Source organism: Dipodomys merriami, unplaced genomic scaffold (assembly GCF_024711535.1).
Source record: "Dipodomys merriami isolate MVZ:Mamm:240054 unplaced genomic scaffold, mDipMer1.0.p SCAF_48, whole genome shotgun sequence".
NCBI classification, from domain to species: Eukaryota; Metazoa; Chordata; class Mammalia; order Rodentia; family Heteromyidae; genus Dipodomys; species Dipodomys merriami.
This window is the reverse complement of record NW_027206046.1, coordinates 668372-684792: the sequence shown is the minus strand read 5'-3', so window position 1 is coordinate 684792 and position 16421 is coordinate 668372. Positions and strand designations below refer to the sequence as shown.

Below are 16421 nucleotides of genomic sequence, written 5' to 3'. Positions count from 1 at the left end.
TAATATTAGCAAACTGTAGCAGTATACTTTTACTTATGCATTAGTTCCCTGGAAAAAAAACCCTTGAGTTTATATTTTATAAATTGCATTCCAGTGAATGCTGGTTCCTTGGAATGTCAATGTTCCATGGGATATATAGTCCATGAAAAGATTGTTTCCTAGGTCCATAAAACCCAAGGTTAAAGAGTTAGACTGGTATTTTACCTCTAGGCTGCCGGGAGTCACAAAACAGCTGTGAATTATGGCTCTTTACAAAGGTACAGCAAAACCAGGCGCCAGTGGCTCAGGCTTGTAATCCTAGCTACTCAGGAAGGTTGAGATCTGAGGATCATGGTTCAAAGCCAGCCAGAGAAACAAGCACATTTTGATAAAATTTGCTGAAGTGCTAGATTTATTGCAGCTAGTCTAATGGAAAATTTTCTAGACTTTATGACATAATTTCCTGTCATAGTCACATTTTTACTGGAAATTCCTGGTTTTCTTTTTTCTTTTTTTGAGAGATTGGGGATATCATAATAAACTGTAATTTTTTATGAGATGTGCTACACAGGGCCTGCATGCAGATGCTCATGCCCAGACTGCAGTGAGTTCAAAATCACAATTCTTCTGGAATCTTCTTCATGCTCACCTCTGTTCAGCACACTCTTGGAGTCTCTGTTTACAGTCATGTTGTCACTTCTGCTGCTACCTACCCCTTTACCATCCCAATACCTCTTCCAAATCTGAAAGCTGTGACCTCATATATGTCTTCTCTTTTTCTCTTCCCTCCCCACCCCTCTCTTTCCCCCGCTGCCTTCCCTCCCTTCTCCTTTCTCCCTTTCAGTGAAACCTTTCCATCCCTCTGGTCTTTGGCAACAGTGAGGCTTGACTATTATTAGAAAGCAACACTGTTTTCTCCAGGTCACTGAATCTCCCATTTTACAGAGTTGTTTTCACTCACACTTAGAAACTTTTCATCTCCTTCCATTTCCATACTTATACCTATGAGTATTTAGTTCAGAGTGACCCAGCAAGCACATGCCACTTAGTGATGGGCTTCCTTCTGAGTACTTGTAATAGAGCCCATCAAATCCTAGATGTGCAGAAGGTGTGACTCAAGTGGTAGAGCACCTACCTAGTCAGCACTAAGCCTGAGATCAAACTCTCATATTGACAAAAAAAGAGAGATAAGCCTTGATACTACAGTCTAGTAAATGCCTAGCATATATGACACATACTTATCACACACACACTGAACAAACCAACACGTACTTATCACACACACACTGAACAAAACAACAGCATGGGCTTAAATCAATTACAAAGGAAAAGTATGCAATCCAGAGCATGATAAGCACAAGGTATGTAAGACAACTAGCAGTGTAACACAGCATACTGTTTCATAGTAAAGTTAATTTTTTTTTCAAAAGCAGAACACTCCAAAAAGTATGGTAATAGTGAACCATCATAATTCATTATCAAGTGTCATTTACCATATGTAATTGTATGTGCTCTACTTTTATATGACTAGCAGTATCCTGACTGATATAACTATTTTCAACTTCATTATACTCTTAGGAGACTACCATTGTATATGAGCTCCACCACTGACAGAAACACTGTCTGCAGTACCAGACTCTCTGAGCTAAACAACTTGGCACATTTCTATTGTATAATGATCTTTCTCTCCCTCTATCTCTCTCTGTCTGTCTCTCTCTGTCTCTGACTCTCTCTATCTCTCTCTGTCTCTGTCTCTCTCTCTCTTCTCTCTCTCTTTTTATGGGGATGGTTCTGGGCTTGAACTCAGGGCACAGGTGCTGCCCCTGAGCTATTTTGCTCAAGGCTAGCACTCAACAACTTGAACCACAGCTCTACTTCCAGGTTTTTTGGTGGTTACTTGTAATTAGAGTCTCATGGACTTTCCTGTCTGGTCTGGCTTTGAACTATGATCTTCAGATCTCAGCCTCCTGAGTAGCTAGGATTACAGTTGTGCCACCAGCACCTGGCCTCTAGAGCATTTCTTTTTTTTTGGGGGGGGGTGGTTCGGTCCGTGGGCCTGAACTCTGGGCCTGGGTGCTGTCCCTCAGCAATTCAGCTCAAGGCTAGCGCTCTACCACTTGAGCCACAGCGCCACTTCCGGCTATTTTTTTCTGCTTATGTGGTGCTGAGGAATCAAACCCAGGGCCTCATGCATGCAAGGCAAGCGCTCTACCACTGAGCCACCTTCCCAGCCTGCCGCTAGAGCATTTCTGTGGTATGGTTTTCTCTTTTTTTCTCTCTCTCTGCTCTTCTCTTCTCTTCTCTTCTCTTCTCTTCTCTTCTCTTCTCTTCTCTTCTCTTCTCTTCTCTTCTCTTCTCTTCTCTTCTCTTCTCTTCTCTTCTTATCTTTTTGTGTGCAGGTTCTGGACTTGAACTCAGAGCCTGGTGCTGTCTCTAAGCTTTTGTGCTCAAGGGTAGTGCTCTACTACTTTAGCCATAGCTCCTCTTCCTGCTTTTTTGGTGGGTAATTGGAGGTAAGAGTCTCATGGACTTTCCTGCCCAGGCTGGCTTCCAACTTTGATCCTCAGAGCTCAGCCTCCTGAGTAGCTAGGATTAAGAGGCATGAACCATCCACACCCAGCTGTTGTATATTTTCCCAATCCTGCTTTTTAACTTCATATATGCATGTAATGAAGGTTTTACACTTATTCTTTTTTTTGGCAAACCTGTATTGTTTTTACACATAAATCTCAACTCCTTGCAGTTTTCTTCTCTGAGACTAGTTGTCCTCTAGCATCTGCCTGCTTTCAACTTCTCTTGGTACCTTCAAATAGTGGTTTATTAAATATTTTTCCAGAGTTTATAACTGTTAATCTTTGTGAAATAAATTGCCTTACCACTACCAAAAGGCTATTATTTAATCTTACTATCGTATTACCTTTATCAAAAAGGAAAGTATTTGTTATTGATATGTCTGTGCTCTTTGTTTCTTTGCAGTAAATCTTTAGTTATTTTAAAATTGTTTGCTGTAGTCATATAAGAAGATGAATCAGATGAGCTCTGAATTATGTAATGGCTTTGGGATGGTATACAAATCTTGATATGTTAAAATGTAACAAGTAAAATTTATTTTAAAAAGCTATAGAGACTCTGAGGAAGATGAGCTCAGAAGTGATTTCCTAAAGGAGGCCACCTTTAAACTAATTTTTTAAGAGTGAGAGGGGGTTAATAGGAGATTTGAGAGACAGAACACTCTAGGAAGGAATATTACAAATAGTGGCAGGGGGCGAGAGGCTTGTGTGTCTCACTGTTTACATCTATAAGTATAATTTAAAACTTAAAACCAATAGTTAAAAGTTCATGATGTGAACATGAATTTTTGTTGTTATCTGCAACCATGTGGTGAAGTCTGAAGGCAAAAGACAGGTACAAAAGAATTCCTACTGTCACAATCCATTCATGTGAAGTGTAAAATAGTCCATAGGCAGGCAGGAGAATTCTGAATAGTGGCTGCCTTTGGGCTGTGGATTGCTGGGAGTGGGGCTCCTGGGGTGCTTGTAATGCTCTACTTCTTCTGGTACATGCTGGCTACCTGCAGTGTTCACTTGGTAAAAATTCATCAAGTAGTGACCTTAGAATTTGTACCTCTTAAAAAAGAAATGATGCTGGGCACTGGTGTCTCAAATCTGTAGTCCTGGCTATTCAGGAGGATAAGATCTGAGGTCTGAAGTTCAAGGCTACCCTAGGTAGGAAAGTCTGTGAGACTTTTATGTCCAATTAACCAACTAAAAGCTGGAAGTGGTGTTGTAGCTTAGTGGTAGATCACCAACCTTGGGTGGAAACAGTTAATGGTGGCACCTAGCCCCTAAATTCAAACACTAGTATCAATACACACACACACACACACACACTCCACATACATGGAACATTACACTTCCACAAAACATTTATGTTAAGTTCAAGAGTGGTTGGAAACAACTAGAATCTCAGCCACATGTAGAAAGATACAGGAGGATCACGATGTGAGGCCAGCTTAGGCAAAAATTAGTGAGACCTTATCTCAGAAAACAATCAGAAAACAAGCCAAGATACTGTGGTTCAAACTACTCAGGAGGTAGAGATAGGACTGTGGTTTGAGACTGACCTGAGCAAAATTAGCAGATGATCCTATTTAAAAAATAAATGCAGGGGCTGGAGGTGGCTCAGTGGTAGAGCGCTTGCCTTGCATGCCTGAGGCCCTGGGTTCCATTCCTCAGCACCACATAAGCAAAAAGAAAAAAGCCGGAAGTGGCGCTGTGGCTCAAGTGGTAGAGTGCTAGCCTTGAGCTAAAGAGCTGAGGGACAGCGCCCAGGCCCAAGAGTTCAGGCCCCACGACCGGACCCCCCCCCAAAAAAAATATGCAAACCAAAGTGCTAGGGATGTGGCTCAAACACTTGCCTAGTAAACTCAAATTATCATGATGTGAATTACTAAGTTATTGCTTTATATATAAAGGTTAAAACAAAGCAGATGCTATCTGAATACATTTAAGGTATATTTATGTTGACGTTGCCTAGAGAGGCACCATGTGAGTAAATAAAAATATATGATTTATGGCTCATACCTGTAATCCTAGCTACTCAGAAAGCTGAGCTTCAAAGCCAGCCCAGGCAGTCTCTTATCTCCAATTAACCAGCAAAAATTCACAAGTGGAGCTGTGTGCTCGCCTTGAGTACAAAACTTCAGGGGCTGTGCCCAAGCCCTGAGTGGTAGAGCCTAACATTTAACGGAAGCTTTCTAGACAAACCCTCGGGCAACAGAGGCATGAAGAAAACCTGGAAAAATGAATAGTCACATGTGGCTAGGTAAGAAAGCACATGGCCACCTGAAGTGATGAGCCACTGTAACTGACTGGCTACAGCCTCATATTTTCTCCGTGTCCATATGGCTCCATAGCTAACAAAACAAAGGGAGGAGAGGGAAGGGAGGGAGAGTCAGGGGCTGCAAAAGACAGAGTCTGAAAGAGTCATAACTCAAGGAACAGAGGATTTTTTTTCACAATTTTTACACTTAATAGCACAGCTTGATATGGACATAAATTAAGGGAAACTAGAGCTCAAATACAAGATGATGGACTAGCGGAGTGAGATAAAAAGGGAGACTGCAGACATCCAAAAACAAATGATTTGAATAGCAAAGTGCTTTATGGAATTAATAAATAAACTATAAATAGAAGAAGCAGCACACTGTCTGTTCTGAATATTGAGATATCAATGTGGAGAAGATTGTAAGCACAGGGAATGTAGAGGGAAGGGACAAGAGAATAAATTGAAGCCATTGGATCTGCATATTGATTCACTTGCAAACTATACTGCTGCAACAAAGCCCCCCAAGTATAATGACTTGAGAGTTTCTATCTTCCTCACGAAACAGCCCCCCATTGAGAAGCTCACATCTGGTGGTGTGATCCAGGATGTTGAAACTGGGGGTTTTATACCCCAAAGACCAGGAGTCCCAAGTTATATCTGACCCCATATGCCAAATAGTGAGACACGGTAAAGGGCAGAGAAAGATTGATTATATGGCAGCCATTGGAAGAAAGCACTATAGTACAACATCAGCTATCTTCAGGGGTACAGACATTGGCTTCAGTTTGTACAGGGAGAATTGGAGGCAGGGGGTGAGAAAGGTATGCAGAATTAAAGCTGTACAAAGTAGGCTGGGAACTTGGCTTAGTGGTAGAGTGCTTGTCTAGCATGCACAAAGCTCTGGGTTCGATTTCTCAGTACCACAGAAACAGAAAAAGCTGGAAATGATGCTGTGGCTCACGTGGTAGAGTGCTAGTCATGAGCAAAAGAAGCTTAGGGACAGTTCTAGGCCTTCCATGGAAGCAAGATTGGTACCTGTGAATCTGATCTTTCTTCGAACTCATGGTGATTGCAAAGTTGACTGCAGCAGAGGACACAGATACCAAGTTGGGGATTTTTTTTTTGTAACTACAAATAAAGAATTTATTTAAAAAATTTCATGTTTTAGAAATAAGTTGGGGATTTTTTAAGCTGCCTCTTGCAATGTGGCTCCTTTGGTTCGGAGGCTCCACCCTCTCCTTATGTCAGTGGTTACAGGAAATTCTCGTTCTCATGGTGGCAGCTGGTTCCTTTACACATTGAAGCCCATAGGATGGAAAATGATTGTCCAGAGGGTCATCCCTTCCAAGGAGATGACCCAAGGCTGCCCTCACATCTGGTGGGCTTAAATTTGGTCACAGGTCCATGGGGACATGCTGGGAAATGTAATCTAGAATGTTCTATTTAAAAAGATTCATGCTTGCTGGGCACCAGTGGCTCATGCCTGTAATTCTCGCTACTCAGTAGGCTGAAATCTGAGGATTGTGCTTCAAAGCCAGCCGGGGTAGGAAAGTCCACAAGACACTTATCTCCAATTAACCATCAGAAAACCAGAAGTGGCTCTGTGGCTCAAGTGGTAGAGTGCTGGCCTTGAGCTGAAGAGCTCAAGAACAGCACCCAGACCCAGAGTTCGATCCCCACAACCGACTGAAAAAAAAAATCCATGCTTTAGAAAATGAATAGTTAAGTACCACAATATGAAAGACAAAGAGAAGCCAATAATTTAAGGCTATTCAGTGCCCCCAAAACAAAGAACCCAATAAAGAAAAGAGAAGATGTATTCCTTGATTAAAAAAAAAATAGGCTTGGCATCCAGTCTCCTAATATTCACTGTAGAAAACAATGGTGGTGTTTTTAGAACAGAAGAGATGATTCCAGATACAATTCAGATCTTAATTAAGTCTCTAGATGCAATTCAGGTATAGAGTACAAAGGTTCATGCCAGTCAAATACTCATGAACATTTGATGAAAAGAACTATTTGTTAACCAAAGCCATCCACAACTTCACCCTGGTGACTCACACCTGTAAGTCTAGCTTCACAGGAGGCTGGTATCTGAGAACTGGTTCCAAGTTAGCCCCAGTAGAAATGTTCATGAGCTGCTGCTACTGCTTCCCCCTCCTCCTCCTCCTCCCCCTCCTCCCCCTCCTCCCCCTCCTCCCCCTCCTCCCCCTCCTCCCCCTCCTCCCCCTCCTCCTCCTCCTCCCCCTCCTCCTCCTCCCCCTCCTCCTCCTCCTCCCCCTCCTCCCCCTCCCCCTCCCCCTCCTCCTCCTCCTCCTCCCCCTCCTCCTCCTCCTCCTCCCCCCTCCTCCTCCTCCTCCCCCTCCTCCTCCTCCTCCCTCCTCCTCCTCCTCCTCCTCCTCCTCCTCCTCCTCCTCCTCCTCCTCCTCCTCCTCTTCTTCTTCTTCATGAGGCTTGAACTCTGGGTCTGGGTGCTGTTCCTGAGCTCTTCAGCTCAAGGCTAGCACTCTACCACTGGAGCCACAGTGTCACTTGGCTTTTTCTGTTTATATGCTGCTGAGAAATTGAATCCAGTGCCTCATGTATGCAAGGCAAACACTCTACCACTGAGCCACCTTCCCACCCTGACATGATATTCTTATCTTAAATTAATCAGCAAGAAGCCAGAAGGGAAGCTGTGGTTCAAGCAGTAGAGCACCAGCAAAAAGCCAGGTGAGAGCATAGAAGCCCTGAATACCAGCCCCAGTACCAACACACATACAGATACACACACACACACACACACACACACACACACACACACACACACACATGTCATTCAGAATAGAGAAGCTATGGCAAAAAGAGTATTAGCAATCATTGGACCTATTTACATGCAGAACTAAACCACTGTGGCAATTATAGAGTCAAAATAGAATATGAACATTGTAAAGCTTGACAATGCAACAATAATAATTCAAAATGGGAAATGAGAAAAGATAGGAGCAGCAAGAAAACTATGAATGTCCTCATCTTTTGAAGCTAGGATTTACTTTCCACAATAAAAACACATGGTTAGCCAGGCATGGTGGCTCACACCTGTAATCCTAGCTACTCAGGAAGCTGAGATCTGAGGATTGTGGTTCAAAGCCAGCCTGAGGAAGAAAATCTAGGAGACTTATCTCCAATTAACTACCAAAAAAATAAATAAAGCTTAAAGTGGAGCTGTAACTCAAGTGGTAGAGCTTGCTTTAAGATGAAAAGCTCAAGAACAGTGCCCAGACCCTCAATTCAAGCCTAAGCCTAAACAAAAAACAACTAAAGAATCCAATTGGTTAAAGAAATGAAAAGTTTTTATAATTACTTTAAATTAACTGTACAACAAGAGCCCACAAACTATTGCCTGAGGACTAGTCACCTGTTTTCGTAAGTAAAATTTCACTGGAGCATAGTATATTAATACAAAATTTGATAAACTGGATGGCTCATATAAACAGACTTCTTGTTAATTTTTTATTATCTTTAAATAGCTGTACAAGTGAATTTCAATTCATATCACTTTATGACTAAAATGCATCTTGATCAATGTCACCCTTGCATTGTTCGCCGCCATCTTTCCAAACCCATCCATCCTCTCAAGTCACCTGGTTGCATTTTCACAAGTGTACATTGAAGATCATGACTGCATTCACCCATCCTTCCTTTCTCCATCTGCCTGCGCCTTTCTCCCCTGAAATTCCATCTGCCTTAGATAAAACATGTTTCAGCTTCCTGATACTCATTTTGTTTAAATTGTCAACTGTTCAAAGGAGTTAAATTTATTTCTTATGGGTCTAGTAACAAGGAAGCCCAGAATCAAGGCTGTTAGATTTGGTGTCTGGTGAGAACCTGCTTTCTGGGTCTTAGAGGTCACCTTCTCATTGTGTCCTCACATGGTGGAAAGGACAAAGCCACTCTCAGAGACCATATGTGTAAGATACCAATCCCATTTTTGGGGGGGGGCTCTCGGACTTTCCTGCCCAGGCTGGCATCAAACCACTATCCTTAGATCTCAGTTTCCTGAGTAGCTAGGATTATAAGCATAAGCCACTGGTGCTTGGCATCAATACCATTCATGAGGGTCCTACCTTCACTACATAATCATCTCCCAGTGATTATCCCATTGGAGAGTAAATAGGTTTCAACATATGAATTTGGGGGACACAGACATTTTGGACTACAGAGCACAGATATAGATAGATATTGATTGATATATAGATATAGACATCTATATAGATCTATCTATATTTATATCTATCTATATCTATCTATTCTGTGTTGATCTCTAGCAAAGATGAGAGAGCTGCATAGAGCTTGTGTGCCTGATATATCTACTGTTCTATTCCTTTAAGAAAAAAAATTGCCAGTCCTTGTAAAGAAATCTTTTTAAGTTCAGAGGAATCCTGTGATAAAGGGATATTTATTTAAGGTTTAATAATTTATTGAGTTTAAATTCAGCCCTTTTCCTCCTAGTAAATTCATGACAAATCTGATAATGTAATTTAAATCCTAGTTTTATATAGTGGTGAATCAGTCATACTAAAGATATCAAGGTTGATAGATCACCTAATGATATTTGGCACTGCTTGGAGTCTTTATAATGAATATATAAAATCTATATAAAAAATAAAGTTAAGTGGGCTTGTATGTGTATGTATGCTGGTCCTAGGGCTTGAATCAGGGCTTGGGTTCTATCCTTTGGCTTTTCTTGCTCAAAGCTATTGCTCTTAACACTTGAGCCACAGCTCCACTTCTGGCTTCTTGCTGGTTAATTGGTGATAAGATTCTCATCGACTTTCCTGCACAGGCTGGTTTTAAACCACAATTCTCAGATCTCAGCCTCCTGGGTAGCTAGGATGACAGGTGTGAGCCACCTGTGTTCAGCTTGTAGTTAATTTTTTATTTGAAAACATTAGAAGCAAATATGCCAAGATATTAACAATGATTAATTTTAGTTGATAGGATGATTGCAGTTTTTTTCTTTAACCTTTTCTGTTTATTACATTTTCAAAAATGTGAAGCTATTATAGAACATTTAGGATAAACTAGTAATAAAGTTGTGAATTATAGTTTTGGAAATGGTAATGAAAGATCAGACACAAAGAACATCATTAGGTCAGGCATGGTGGCACACAGCTATAATCCCTGTACTTAGAAGGCTAAGACAAGATCATCTCAAATTCAAGGCCAGGATAGACTACATAGCAAGACCTTGATTTTAAAAAGAAAAGAAAGAATAAAAAGAGAAGAGAAAAGAAAAGAAAGGAAAGGAAAAAAGGAAAGAAATAGAAAAGAAAAAAGGGTTGTCATTCTATTTTAAATGATTCATTTTATAACTATGATGCCTTTCCATATTATATTATTGTATGGTATATTTCATATATTATACAAACTACAAAGCATGGTTCTTACATAAAACATAACATGAAGTATAGCATAACTTAAGCAATGAACACTTTATAAAGCTGCATTGTTCCCAACCTACCTTCCCCCCTCCCCCCCCCCGTCCCCCCTCCCTTCCTCCCCCCTTTCCCTCCTCCCCTCTCTGTTGGTTATGGGTCTTGAACTCTGGGCTTGGGCACTGTCCCTCGGCTCTTCAGCTCAAGGCTAGCACTCTACCACTCTACCACAGTGCCACTTCCAGTTTTCTGGTGGTTAGTTAGAGATAAGAGTCTCACGGACTTTCTTGCCTGGGCTGGCTTTGAACCGAGATCCTAGCTAGGATTACAGGTGTGAGCCACCGGTGCCTGGCTTTCCCTCTCTTCTTTTCTCCTTCTTCTGATTTACCCTTGTCCATCCACACAGAGACCTTTGTTGTAGAGGAACTCTTCATGAATCAGTTTGCTGTTTGCTCTGTCTTACCATTCTTTCTACCTAAAACTACATCCTTTTCTCCACCCTGTGTTACTCAATGCACCCTTTCAGTTACTGAATTACTTCTCAACCTTGGCCAAACATCACAATCACCTGGGTAGTTTGTTTTTGGTTTTTTGTGGTTGTTTTTTAAATACTGAGTCCCAGGCCCCAGCCAAGCTCTTCTTATTTAATTGTTCTGGGTTGGAGCCCAGGCAGCAGTATTTTTAAAAGACTCCCTGAGTGATTCTAAATATCTAGTCAGGACTGTGAGTTGCAGTAAAGCCTCCTGTAGTACCAGTGGGCAGAGTTAATTACTCCCTCTCCTGCTCACTCAACGCCCTGAGTTTCCACATTGCTCATGAAATTTAATGATCATTGTATTAAAGTTAGTGTTCATAGCAAGTGTTCAGTAAATGTTGAAGGTTCTCACATTCCTTCCCAACCAGGCTTTTATCCTCACCGTGGAACAGGGACAGTGGAGTGGGTGAGTGTTTCACATTCAGCGACACTGGGGGACTTCTTTGAATTTTGTATGACCCTTCCCTCCCAGCCTTCACACACACCCCTCACTGCCTCATCATCAGAGAACCTAGGTCTGGTGTTTTATCTGTTTAGACACCAGGCAATATAAAGACTTAACGTCTGAATCCAAACATTCCTGCCTTCTGTCTCCCCTCTTTGTATCACTGGCCATCAGTTTTGTGCCAGATCCTGCTACTTTAGCTTTCAAGAGCCAATTGTCAACTGTTCTTTACCAAAGGCCTTTTGAAAATCCAGACAAATTATGGTCTGTGCCCCAGACTGCCAAACCTCTAGGTTCCATCTTTCCAGTGTTTGACAATTTTAAGTGGAGTCAGTCTCTCTCCCTTTTGTTTATTTGCCTTAGTCTCATTGACCTTGACATGTCAGACCAGAGGGGACCTCTGTGAATGTGTGTACGTGGTACATGCGCACCAATCCTGGGTCTTGAACTCAGGGCCTGGATGTTGTCCCTAGCTTTTCTGTTCAAGGCTAATGTTCTACCACTTGAGCCACAGCTCCACTTTCTGTCTTTTTGGTAGTTAATTGAAGACGAGTCTTACACACTTTCTTCCCCAAGCAAACTTTGAACCACAACCCTCAAATCTCAGCCTCCTGAGTGGCTAGGATTACAGTTATGAGCCATCAATGCTAGCCTTGCCCATTTTTATTCATTGCAAGCTTCTGAAATGTTTTTTTCCTTTTTATTAGTATAAATTGTACAAAGGGTTTTCATTGTGATATCCACACACATGTATAGACTGTACTTTGGTCAGACTACATGATCATTTGATCTCTCTACCCTTTTTAGGAGTTTTTAGTGAGTTTTATTAAGTTTTTTTTCATGTATATCTCTTCTTTTTATTTTTATTTTCCTACTGTCTGGGCTTGACCCCCTGTCTTGCTTGGCTTTTTTCATCAAGGCTGGCACTCTCCCACTTGAGCTACACCTCCTGTTCCAGCTTTTTGTTGGTTAATTGGAAATAAGAGTCTCAATGACTTTTCTGCATAGGCTGGCTTCAAATTGAGATCCTCAGATCTCAGCCTCCTGAATAGGTAGGATTATAGGCATGAGCCACCAGCCTGCAATGCCAAACATTGTTGGGCAGGTACATATGCTATCTCTTGGGTGAGTATCTCAGCCTCCCCAGTTAGAGGAGGAAATCCTAGCCCCTAGTCAAATCTGCAGGGGAGAAGAGAGGAGGAGAGCTGAATATGAGAAAAAGCAATCAGTTGTATCAGCAAAACCAGAATCCCATAATACCACCTGCATGAATCCCTGGCTGTCAGGAAGGCAAGGCTGGCAGGGATTCCCCTCTTCAAACTCATCTGGAAGGAAGCAGATTGCATTTAATTGTCTATACTTTCCTATTAGAATACTATTTCTAACCAGGGGTGTAGTTCAGGGGACAAAATGTTTACTCAGCATGTACCTGGTCCTGGGTTCAATTCCCAGTACCCAAAACAAAACAAACAAATGAGAATTGTATTTATGTATTTGTTTATTTAATATCCTCAGCTCAGAAGTGTTGAGGTGTTGGTTATTGCTGCCCCTCAGAACCACAGCCTGGCAGTGGAGCCCCAGCAGTTGGTTCACAGAGGTACTTCTTCATTAATGAATATATTTAACTTGTAAGGGAAGTTTCTATCCTAGATTTCAGGAAAATTTCCCTTTCTCTTTTCTTAAGGTCACCAGGACATAATGAGAAATAAGGTGTGGTAAAACTGAGTCCAATGATGAACTGCAGTATGACACAAATGGATTAATTTTAAATCTGAGCAACCTGTGTTTATCTTGTATACTTTGTGATCCTCTGAAGCAACCCACTAACCTTTCTGTCTTGAGTCATTTATTAAACAACAAATGATTGCCTAGTTCCCTTGGAAGTTATACAAATTAATTAATGTTTGGAAAATGACTTGAAAATTTAAATCGGTCTATAAATATCAGACAGTTGGATTTTTCCCTGCTGAGAGGCCCAGGTAATTCATAACCTCTTTATAATAAAGGTAAAAATAGTGTACTTGGGTTTACAATTAAATGTGATTTATATGTAGTTCATATAGTCTTTACAATCTAGGAACCATTTAACAGGAACAATGCATATTTCATAACTATAATAAAAGCATTTTATGACTTATGAAAAGTAATTATCTACTATGTGACTGACTGATCTAGACCTGGTGTCTTCAACCATTTCTGAGCTCTTTGTGTCTACTCAAGGTTCATATTTAACCTGTTAATACTGACAGATAAGGTTATCTTTAAATCCTCACTTGACTTCAAAGTTCTAATATTTATTTCCTGAGAAATCTGCCTGTATTCAACTTTTCTGTACTACAAACCTCCTGTGTCAAGATTTATCACTTTTATATTGTAGTCATTAAAACTGAACAAAATCTTAATAGTCCCTTTATTAACTACCATACTGACTTTGTATAGTTGAAATCACCACATGTTAATTGGATTTAATTAACTATTTTAAACTACACAAAATCTTGACAGTAGACAATAGCACAGGGAACTCATGAGCAATAAAACTGGAGTCAATATTGCTACTTTATTAAAACTTAATGAAACTATTCATAATCTTATTTATTGTTTGCAAGAAGAAAACTGTGTTCGTTGTGAAGACAAAAATATCTACTGAAAACAATTTTCTTATCATCTAGGTGAATATTCAGAAATTAATCAAAGGGTCCACCATCCCCAGCCTCACAGTTCTGCCCTCTGCTCATCGCAATGATCCCCATTTTATCCCCGTACCGGTGTTACAGAGGGATGCCAATAAAGGTTAGTGACCCAATAGCCATGTTGTGATATAGCATTGCGCTATAACCAAGGGCCTGGCTCTGCACTCTGGCTCAGTCACTAATTTTCCTTCCTGACCTCAAACAAGTCACACCCTCTGGCCTGAACTTCCCCCTATGTGGACCAGAATGTTGGATTCCATGGTCACAGGTCACATGGTCTTTCCTGTCTTCAAAACCATCATTCTTGGGCTGGGAATGTGGCTTAGTGGTAGAGTGCTTGCCTAGCATGCATGAAGCCCTGGGTTCATTTCCTCAGTATCACGTAAACAGAAAAAGCCAGAAGTAGCTCAAGAGGTAAGGGGTAGTGCCCAGGCCCTGAGTTCAATCCCTAGGACTGGCCAAAAAAAAAAAAAAAAAAAAAAAGACCAAATTCTTCAGGCTTAATATAGATTTTTAGATGGTAGTGCTGTGGTATATTAAAGTTACTATTGTGTTTATGTGATATTATTAGAAGATCTCAAGCTTTTGAGCAGTTTCTATTCTGATGTTATTTTGATAGCATTTAAAACTTATTTTCAGAACACTACCGGGCAGAAATTGAAAGCTAGAATTAATATAACTAGACATTATCTAGTATGTCTTTGTCTAAGTTCTAGTTTTAGGAGACCAGTAGATTTCTCAGGGTTTTTTTTTTAATGTTGTTGTTTCTTTTTCTTTTGTTTTGTGTGTCAGTATTGAGGCTTGAACGTGGGTCTAGGATATTCTCCTTTAGCTTTTCTCACTCTACCACTTGAGCCACAGCCACTTCTGACATTTTGGTGATTAATTGGACATAAGAGACTCACAGACATTTCTATCCTGGCTGGATTTGATCCATGATCCTCAGATCTCAGCCTCCTGAGTAGCTAGGATCACTTGTGTTTGCTACTGGCACCTGCCTATATTTCTTGTTTTTAAATAAGGTCTTATTGTCTCTTCCTCAGAATCCCTAGTTCCTAGAATTTTATCCAGCATTTTGTAGAACTGAAATGTTGATTGAATGAATAAATGAACGAAGACATAAGTGAACAAATGACTCAATTAAATGCCACAACGTAACCATCTTTACTTTTTCCTCCTGTTTAATTTAATAGGTAAATGTGTTAAAGAATGCCTATTTGGATCTCCTTTCCTGGCTTAAAGATAACTGAGAGAAATGGTCTTCAGCTATTTCTATCTAACTCCTTGTTGTATGAAGTATTTAGTACCCACAGTTAGTTCCCAAGGGTTCTCTGGCATCTGGGATTCAAAGTCATTTATCTTTAACTATTGTTATCTGTATGCTGACCTCCCTCTGTTATAGTAGAGAACCTTGGATCAGGATAAGTCTCTGAATCTGTCAGGCTTCCCACAACTGTAATTATTTCTTTCCTAGTTATGAATCATTGCTCAGAAATCTTTGTGACACCTGCTTTCTAATTAGCTTATGTAATATTTACTTACTGGGAATACAGAATAATACTAATGGAGCTTCTATTCTGTGCTTCAATTTTATCTTGTATCTTTATTCTGGATCAAATTAAAATAAATGAAATAGTGAATGAATGAACGAATCCATCAATCAGCCCTTACAAATATCACCTGTTGTCACTGTACTTGATTTTGGTACCCTGCATCTTATATATACATTTGTCTAATCTGGTGAGGGGAAGGGGAGTAACAAAATGCTGAAATAAGAACACAGGATGACCCATTGCAACAAGGATACCCACAGGACAGTATATTGGAAATGAACTTTACAACTGTGGAGGGGAGGGGGGAGGGGAGCGAGGGGAGAGGAGAATTGGAAGTGGGGGAGGATAGTGGGACAACAACATGGGAAGGGGTAACAATGATCGACAAGTAATGTACTCATTGCCTTACTCATATAACAGTAACCCCTCTGCACAGCATCTTTACAATAAAATAAAATGAAAAATAAAAATTACTACTTGGGGCCATGGCTTACACCTGTAATCCTAGCTATACTGAAAGCTGAAATCTGAGGATCACAGTTTGAAGCCAGCCCAGGCAGGAAAGTCAGTGATACTCTTATCTCCAGCTAACCACCAAAAACCTGGTAGAAGTGTAGTTCAAGTGTTAGAAGACTAGTCTTGAGCAATAAGAGTTTAGGGACAGTGCCCAGGCCCTTAGTTCAAACCCTGGGACCAGAACAACAACAACAACAACAAAAAACCACCCAAAACTATACACCAAAGGTAATTATGGCAACTTGGTCCAAAAAAAACCCCACATTTAATATTATTTTATATTTTGTTTAATTTTTTAATCATTTCATTAAAGTAATGATTTTATACTTGATATTAGTTTATAATTTGTATTATATTTTATATTAATATCTGTCAGGTGTTTAATATTTAATTATATTTAAATTATACTAGAGAACATGGATTATCATAATAATCAGCTAATCAACATATATTTCTGGA

General features: G+C 40.4%; 1 protein-coding gene across 13 annotated transcripts in view; it reads left to right on the top strand.

Moving 5' to 3' along the window:
* Window positions 1-16421, top strand: part of Iqch (IQ motif containing H) — a 239377-nt gene that overhangs the window by 69395 nt on the left and 153561 nt on the right. For 10 of the 13 annotated variants that reach the window (XM_069995061.1, XM_069995060.1, XM_069995070.1 and 7 more), the window contains one exon: window positions 13873-13993. The exons of 1 other annotated variant lie outside the window; for it this stretch is intronic. In XM_069995061.1, the coding sequence (XP_069851162.1) occupies window positions 13873-13993 (121 nt within the window). Of the gene's footprint in view, window positions 1-12887; window positions 12988-13872; window positions 13994-16421 lie in introns of those variants that run through there. 2 more of the 13 variants (XR_011366631.1, XR_011366632.1) reach the window with 2 other exon arrangements.